The following is an 8,508-nucleotide window of genomic DNA, read 5'->3' on the forward strand; positions in this document are numbered from 1 at the left end:
CGGTACAAAACTGTTTTTTCTCATTGGACTGGTCCAGAAAAAACGGACTTAAAAAAATCGGTGTACCAGATCTTGGACCTATATTGGCACAAGAACAGATTATATGAACAGGCATTCACATGTTTTGGGGCTTACCGGTCGGGGAAAATAACAAGTAGGGTAGAGTCTATACATGTAGTCATCTCTACCAAGTTTTACAGTCAATCGTACGAACTTCGGAAGGCAGTTAGCTTTGTAGGAATTTAAAATGCCAGTGGGAGTGAAATATTTCACAAAACAGAAAAGAACTTTGTAACGAAATGAACCATTGATTTGAGTATTGTCCATTCACAAGTTTTCACATACTGAGTCAGGTTCAGGTTCGGACCTGGACCTGATCCTCTGGACCTGGACCTGAAATTTCTGTACTGGTACCCACCCTTAGTCCTAGCCATTTCCAGCATTTGTGTTTTATTTCCTCGATTATCTTTGGGATGCCCAGTTCTAATACACTGTATCTTTCTCTTGGCGACCTAGGACTGGAGGAGACACGTGAAGAGAAGACATTCCGTAACTGGATGAACAGTTTAGGGGTCAGCCCATATGTCAATCATCTCTACAGTGACTTGATGGACGGTCTCATCCTGCTCCAGACATACGACAAGGTATTAGCTTCGTCTCCACTCAGTCTGTATTGTGTGAGACAGAAGAAGGTGTGTGAAACAGAAGCTGATTTACTTAGATTTCCCACAAGTTATTATCAAAAATCGATGCTGATACACCCTTCAAAATGACACGGTCATCTTCGGCAATATTTCGGTTGTGTGCGGACCAGATTTGGGGTGGTCGCGATCACAGAAGACAAGACAGTGGTCGATTTGGCCACGTTGCTTAATGCTTGTGTCTATGGGGGAAAAATCGGGACCAGCCAAAAGCAGTCGTTATAAGCCGATGGTCGTTTTACGGACGTGTTCGCTTATACAGTGTACATTAGTTTCACGGTATATAGAAGAGCAGGGGTGTAACTGCAATTTTCCTTGGACCTTTTCAAAACATTCTCCAAGAATGTCCTTCAGTTCAGGCATTTATGCAGAAATGTCTAAGGTCTGTTTCCAATATGTCTGTTTCCATCAGTTCAACACATCTGCTAATAATGAGGTGTGGTCACAGCATAGATAAAAATAAATAAATTTGACTCCAATCGCACGCAACTTTTTCCCCCCTGTAGGTAAAGCCAGGAGTTGTTGACTGGGGCAGGGTCTACAAGAAGTTCAAAGCTGGAGGAAACATGAAGAAGATAGAAAACTGTAACTATGCTGTTGAGCTGGGCAAGGACATGAAGTTCTCTCTGGTTGGTGTCGGTGGCAAGGACATCTTTGATCGCAATAAGACTTTGACACTGGGTATGTCTATATGAATATTACATGTCAAGTATTCAGATGTTGTTCTGACATTGTTATGAAAATGTGTGAATCAAAAAATCATTGTATCAATCAAAAATGCACAAAGCACCATGTAAAACATGCAAATCTTATGGTATGGAAAATGCAGATTTCAGAACATATTTTCCTAGCTATAATATTTTTTGCTTATTCTGCCCCAAAGATTCTTGAAACCTTAAATTACTATATTTTCCTGTTGATAATGCTATGATCTTGAATGGCTTGCTTTGTTATCATGCCATCATTACATGACATGTGATCCAGGCAAGGTTCTGCCATTTTGCATTAAAAGATGGTGTTTTCCACAAGATCAGTATGTTTTTTCACAGTGTTATTTGTGTTTTACACATGATTACAAACTAAAATATCTTTATAAATATATCTTTAAATATCTTCCATTTTGTGTAGATATTAAATTACTAGTTTGACGGTAATGTTTTGACTTGAGAACATACTGCACGTATTGAAGGTCACATCTTCATATATTTAACCTTACATATGGATGTGTGCAGCTCTAGTTGTATGTCACATCACCCCTGGACCTTGAATGGTCATTAAGCCTTTTGACTATTATGTCTGTTTCAGCGTTGGTTTGGCAGGTGATGCGTGCCTACACCCTGGCCCTGCTGCAGAACCTTAAGGGGTAGGAGGGACCAAGTGAAGACGAAGAGATTGTTGACTGTGTTAACACCACTGTAAGTAATTTCTTGTTTGTTTGTCTGTCTGTCTGTCTGTTATTGTTATAATTATTATTGGGTGGGCCAACTACTCTCTCTTGGCAGCCAGGGGTTAAAAAGGCGGGGGTAAATCACAGGATCTTGATCATGCTGCCATTTGACACCACTCAGGTGACCTGTCTGTCTGTCTGTCTGCTTGCTTGCTTGCATTTTTGTTTGTTTGTGTTTCTGGATAGATAGGTGACAGCATAACTTAAAAACCCGTGGATGGATTTTGATGATGTTGGGTATGTGGGTAGGGATTCGGAAGATGAAGGTTGAGGTTGAGTATGGGCCTACTGGCAGCTGACCTGGGTATTGCAATAAAACTTCTGGGTTTTGTATCTTTTGTTCTGGACTTGCTAGAGCCAGTCATTATGATTTATTATCCAAAAGAAAAGCAAGGAGGTCTGCTGCTTGTAATAAATTTTGACTTTATTACTGTAACAATAGGTTTGATTTTCATGAACAGTTTTTACATTACTTGTTTTATCTGCAATGGTGACTTGTATCCTTTATTGTGCTACAGAATAAGCCAGTTCTCTTTTACTATTTTAACTGTAATATCCAACACAAAAATTGGACACAAATTTTCGACTGAACAGCACCAATCTTTGTCAAGGAATGAACAATCCACTGCTGTCATGACGTCACTTTATGCAGATAGAACACGTGACTCAGTAAGGAGTGGACCATACGTTGCAGGAAGTCAATAGCGCCCACCCTCTCTGTTCAGGGATGGTTGTAAAGCTCTGATGTAGATGGATATTGCAGTTAAATTACTTCAATAATGACTTCTACCAACAGAGATGAAAGTTCAAGTTAAGTCCTTTTTACATTTGTGTAGCTACAAGAGGCTGGGAAGGAGACGTCTCTCAGCAGCTTCCAGGACCCTGAGATCATCAGCAGCAGGGTGGTGCTGGACCTTATCGACGCCATCAAGCCGGGTTCTATCAACTACACCAACGTGCGCGACGGCACCAACCCCGACGAGAGGTTGTCCAACGCCAAGTACGCCATCTCCATGGCCAGAAAGATCGGTGCACGTGTGTACGCCCTGCCGGAAGACCTGGTGGAAGTCAAGCCAAAGATGGTGCTAACAGTGTTCGCATGTCTCATGGGGAGGGGGCTGAAGAAGGTTTAGAATGGAAACACTCTGGAGGTGTTAACAGTGTTCGCTTGTCTCATGGGGAGGGGGCTGAAGAAGGTTTAGAATGGAAACACTCTGGAGGTGTTAAGTGTTCGCTTGTCTCATGGGGAGGGGGCTGAAGAAGGTTTAAAATGGAAACACTCTGGAGGTGTTAACAGGTCAGTTGTCTTTTTCAAACATGCATCCTCAGTCTGGATGTACAGAAGTGGACTAAAGTGAACTTTGTTCTAATTCATGTGCATTTGCTCTGCCCTGATATATATGTTTTTGTACTAGACTCTGGCTGGCTTACACACGTTTTAGACTTCTCAAGTTGACATGGCCAGAGTCAACTTAGGAGCACTCTGTTCACACATGGCCACCAAATGATTTGTGACAGCGGCAATTTTGACTCTGTTGTTCCTCGCTGACTCTAGTTGGTTTGATGACACGCTGAGTTTCTGTAGTAGTCAATGATCTATCAATGCCTTAATATCCATGTCTCAGCTGACCAACTTGCACAACATGTTTACCGAAAGTAACAAAACGATGAAATTGGCCCTTGAGTGACATGAGCTGGCCTCTCTGATTGGTGCATTGAGGAGTCGACTCCTTGGATTTACACACTCAATAATTACTGTAATTCCTGATTTTTTTCAATGTACTTTTATGTTCACGGTTTTCACGGTGACCACTGTAACGTGAACTTATTACTGATAACAAATGATTTGTTTTGGTGACGATAACAAATAATTTGTGCACCGTGAACATTTAAGTGAGCGACTGGGGTCACTTTTCAAAGTCACCCAAGTCGACTCCAGAGAAAGGGTATTAGAGTACCCTAAAGTTCTGCATATATAGTCCCTTAGTCCTGTCATTTTACGACGTGTGTGTACACCCAGCCGAAGTCATGAATCTGATATCCGGGGTGATTATAATAGAGGTTTGATTTGCATAAAGGCTTCCACTCAATGGTACTAGATATGAACTTTGAAAATGAAAAGTCAAATGTCCCTTTGAATACTAGAATAATTTAATGCCTTTGTAGGGGAATGTCTTGTTGATTACCTGAACGTTTTTAGAGTGCACAGTCTACTGTTTTACAGCCATGTATATTTTAATGTCAGGAACATGTAGGTAAAGTTATTTAGTGGTAGGTAGTAGTCTAGTAAGAGTCTTTCCAAATCTTCCTGGGTCAAGTTTAGTTTCCTTTTAATGGCACATAAATGGTTTATAAATTCTCATATATTAAAGTGTTGATCATTAACTTGATGTACTTCTTAATGTACTGTATTGTATGGTAACCATAATTGTTTTGAAAGTAACAATAGATAACACTACAAATGCTATCTCTACAGAGAAAGTGAAATGTACCTTTATATACACATTCCAGCTTTGTAGGTTGGAGGTGAAGTGAAAGTGCCTTGAAGTTCCCTCTTCATGCAGATTCTGCTTACGAGTCATTCTTGCATCATACAGTTTTCAGTAGAGCGAGTACTGCCATTTATAGCATAATGAAATTGAATGTGTGGTTTTACAGTATCAGTTTCATCTGTATGTGTTTAATGAAATGACCTACAGCATAAAATGTATGGTTATGGTTTAATGTTTTTAATGCGTCTTGAGCATGACTGTCTCTAGCATTGAATTTTTCTTTGTCCCAATCATACTGTAAATGCATTTAATTTCGTGATGGTTTTAAGATCGCTGTAGCACCATGCACTGTAGTCCCTTACTGCTATGGAAAAATGTATGCAGCGGTTTTAAGTACGCAGTGAAGCGGCCACTGAGTAAACAGCGAACGTTAAACCACCGCAAAAGTTTCTGTATTTGCAGTACTCATTGTTATGAGCCCATGTTTTTTGTTTTAATTTTCTATGTTGAATGGGCATTTCATTAAGTTACATAGATCCATTTTCATCATTGTCAGGTGTTTTGGCAGGTGAAACTTTTACAAGTTTCTGTCAAAACGGAGTGACGAGTACTAGAGACAGCCCTGGTCTAGAGTATACATCATTAGGTAGTTTAGGTATTGACAAAAATGCCTGCCTTTGAAAACAGATATATATAGAGATGCATCAACTGTAACAAAAATTAACTGTATCATGCATTTAGATGCTAATTGCCATAACTGTGCGCCAATATAATGTATAAGATTCCACAATCTGGTTCATAAAACATTCTGTAACGTTACCTTACCGTTGCATTCAAAAAACATTCCTAACATACATCACTTTCATGAATTGCTTGCATATGGAATCAGGCCATCTTACGAGTATATACTGTGAGTAACAAATATTCATTATTGTGATTGCTTAGAAGTGTTTTTTTATTACTTTTGAATAAGAAATAGTCTGTTTGTTTGTTTGTTTTGTTTATTTCGATCTCCAATTAGAGTTACAATTATTATCATAACTCTATTCTTCCTGGAGTCGTCCATCAACATTACAAATTAAAACCATCAAGTAACATAAAGTCAACAAAAGTACATGTATACTGTATGACATAAGAAAAACTGAAGTGAACTGATTACAAAAATGTAACATAAACACAGTAAACAGAAATAATGAGGAGGGGTCAGAGGTCAAAGGCTATAACATAAGTAACAAAACATCAATCGTTGAAACCATAAATAAAATAACCAAATGGGTGTAATTAACAAAGAAAATATCCACAACACAAGTCAATTATCTACATCATATCAACATACAAATTCATCTACCACCAATCCTGCAAGGGTTTGTTTGTGTTGATTTTTGTCCGGATCCAATTGACAATGTGTGTTTTGAAAATGGAAGGTGAGGTTGCTTTCATTTGCGGTGGGAAAGTGTTATATGACTTGGTGCATCTATACAAGAAGGTCCTTGTCAAGGCCGCAGTTCTTGGCTTAGGTAATCTAAAACCACCACTTGTCGCAAGACGAGTGCTGTGCTCATGTCTGCTACTAATGTTTTCTAATCTGCTATACATAGCTCTAGGTTCCTTAGATACTAATAGCTTGTTGAACATAGAAAGAGTGGCTGTGTACAATCTTTCTTTAACTGTTGGCCATTGTAGTTTACTATGCATATAATCAATGTTCTCATTATAGCGCGCATTAAGAATTAGTCTAGCTGCCCTATTTTGCAGAATCTGTAGCTTGTTCAAGGAGGTCTGAGGGCAGGCAGATAACAAGCAAGCACAATAATCCAGATGGGATAACACTAGTGCCTGCGTCACCATCTTTAGCGGTCCATCCACAATCAGATGTCTAGATCTCTTAAGCATTGCTAGTGAACCAGTCATCCTATTCAGGACTTTGTCTGCTTGCTGTGTCCATGTTAAGTACTGATCTATAATGAAACCAAGTAGTTTTGCTTGAAATACTTGTTCAATCCTTTTGCCATTCAAAGAAAGCTGTAACTCTGGGTTGCTCCTTAATCTGTGGCGACTTCCCATCAAAATCGATTTTGTTTTCTCCACATTTAATACTAGTTTGTTTGCTTGTACCCAGTCCCATATATGGTTAAGTTCGGCCTGAAGTGTGTTTTGTATCATAGAGACATTTGGGCCAGAAGCGGAAGGAGTGGAATCATCAGCATACAACTCTATGTTACAGTGAGTTATAGCAGTGGGTAAATCATTGGTATATATACAAAAAAGTAATGGCCCCAAGCAACTCCCCTGTGGAACACCACTTAAGCATTTCCTGTGTGATGAGACTCCACCGTTAACACTGACAGCCTGTGTTCTATCTGTCAGATAGCTGTTGACCCAGTTGACGGCCGATTCGACAAACCCGTAGCTCTTTAGTTTGGCTAACAACACCTTGTGGTTTACCACGTCAAAGGCGGCGCTGAAATCCAAGAGCACTGCACCTACAAGATTGCCTTTGTCTACTTCCTCTCGCCATCTGTCTGTCATTTGCACAAGAGCACTAGCAGTGGAGTGATGCATTTTGTATGCATGCTGGCGATCGGACAGAATGTTATTAGAGACTAAGTATGACTGGATTTGGTCTTTACATATTTTCTCCATTAATTTACTTATTGCTGGTAGGAGACTGATGGGACGGCTATTTGGACCATTTAAGGGAAGGGCTTTGTTTTTTATTAGCGGAAGTACCTTAGCACTTTTCCACTGTGTGGGGAAAATCTCCTGTTCAATAGAACTGTTGAATATGTGGCACAAAGGGGTAGCTATGTGGTCGGCAGATATGTGTAGTAATGTATTGTCGATATTGTCAAAACCTGTTGAATAACACTGGGGAAGATATATTAAAAGCTCATGGACATAGTGCACAGTTACTCTTTGAAAAGAGAAGGAGCATTCGTTGGATTTCATAATGTACTTGTCAATTGGTGCAGTTACTCTTGTAATATCTGGCTCATCTCCCTGAGTAAGCCGCAACACTTTGTTTACAAAATACTCATTAAAGTGATCGGCAATGTCCTTAGGCTTAGTCAAAATTTTACCATTTGTCTCAATAAATTTAGGTGTATCACATGTGCTTCTGCCTAGTATTCCATTTATCACCCTCCATAGTTTCTTGGTGTCACCATTACAACTATGTGTGTCAAGTAATTCTCTGTAATGTGCTTTCTTTTTCTTTCTGTTTTCCCTCACAACAACATTTCTCAGTCTCTTGTACACCATGTAATCGGATGAAAGACCTGATGCCAGTGCTTCCTTTTTTGCATCATCCCTTAGTGTCATCAGTTCTCGGAGGTCACCGTCGACCCACTGGGCTGGCGATGACCTCACGGTGGACTTCCGAACAGGGGCGTGCTCATCCACAACTTGTGTGAACAAAGTCATGAAGCAATGTAGTGCATCGTTTACATCCTGCTCATTACTTACAAGGTGCCATGGGACTTCTGAAATGTCTTGTAGGAATTTTAGTTGATTGAACTTTTTGTATGATCGTTTGTGAGTGATGGTCGGCTGTCCTTTAGGAGGTTTTGTCTTCCTAGTTATATACACCAGGTTGTGATCAGTGCACCCTAATGGACTAGATTTAGCACATGTGAATAAGTCTGGTCTGTTTGTGAATAGCAGATCTATACAAGATGATGTTTCAGTGCCATTAACGTTTGTGCAAATTCTAGTTGGATCTTTCACCATTTGTGTTAAGTTGAGTGAAGACAGTTCTAAGTTAAGTCTTTGTTTCATTGTACATGTATCACTTGACCAATCGATATTAAAGTCCCCTAAAATCATGACTTCCTTGTCCCCGTTAGATACTGTTTTCTATGATTGCACA

General features: G+C 39.7%; 1 protein-coding gene and 1 long non-coding RNA gene across 2 annotated transcripts in view; both read left to right on the top strand.

Moving 5' to 3' along the window:
- Window positions 1–5,627, top strand: part of LOC118425875 (plastin-3-like) — a 14,483-nt gene extending 8,856 nt beyond the window's left edge. Inside the window, exons 7-10 of the mRNA XM_035835008.1 lie at window positions 517–644; window positions 1,208–1,382; window positions 2,007–2,116; window positions 2,985–5,627. Coding sequence (XP_035690901.1) covers window positions 517–644; window positions 1,208–1,382; window positions 2,007–2,068 — 365 coding nt within the window. The 3' untranslated portion in view covers window positions 2,069–2,116; window positions 2,985–5,627. The remainder of the gene's footprint in view (window positions 1–516; window positions 645–1,207; window positions 1,383–2,006; window positions 2,117–2,984) is intronic.
- The window catches only part of LOC118425876, a 25,845-nt gene that overhangs the window by 10,384 nt on the left and 6,953 nt on the right, over window positions 1–8,508 (top strand). The window lies entirely within an intron of this gene.

Source organism: Branchiostoma floridae, chromosome 11 (assembly GCF_000003815.2).
Source record: "Branchiostoma floridae strain S238N-H82 chromosome 11, Bfl_VNyyK, whole genome shotgun sequence".
In the NCBI taxonomy this organism is placed as follows: Eukaryota; Metazoa; Chordata; class Leptocardii; order Amphioxiformes; family Branchiostomatidae; genus Branchiostoma; species Branchiostoma floridae.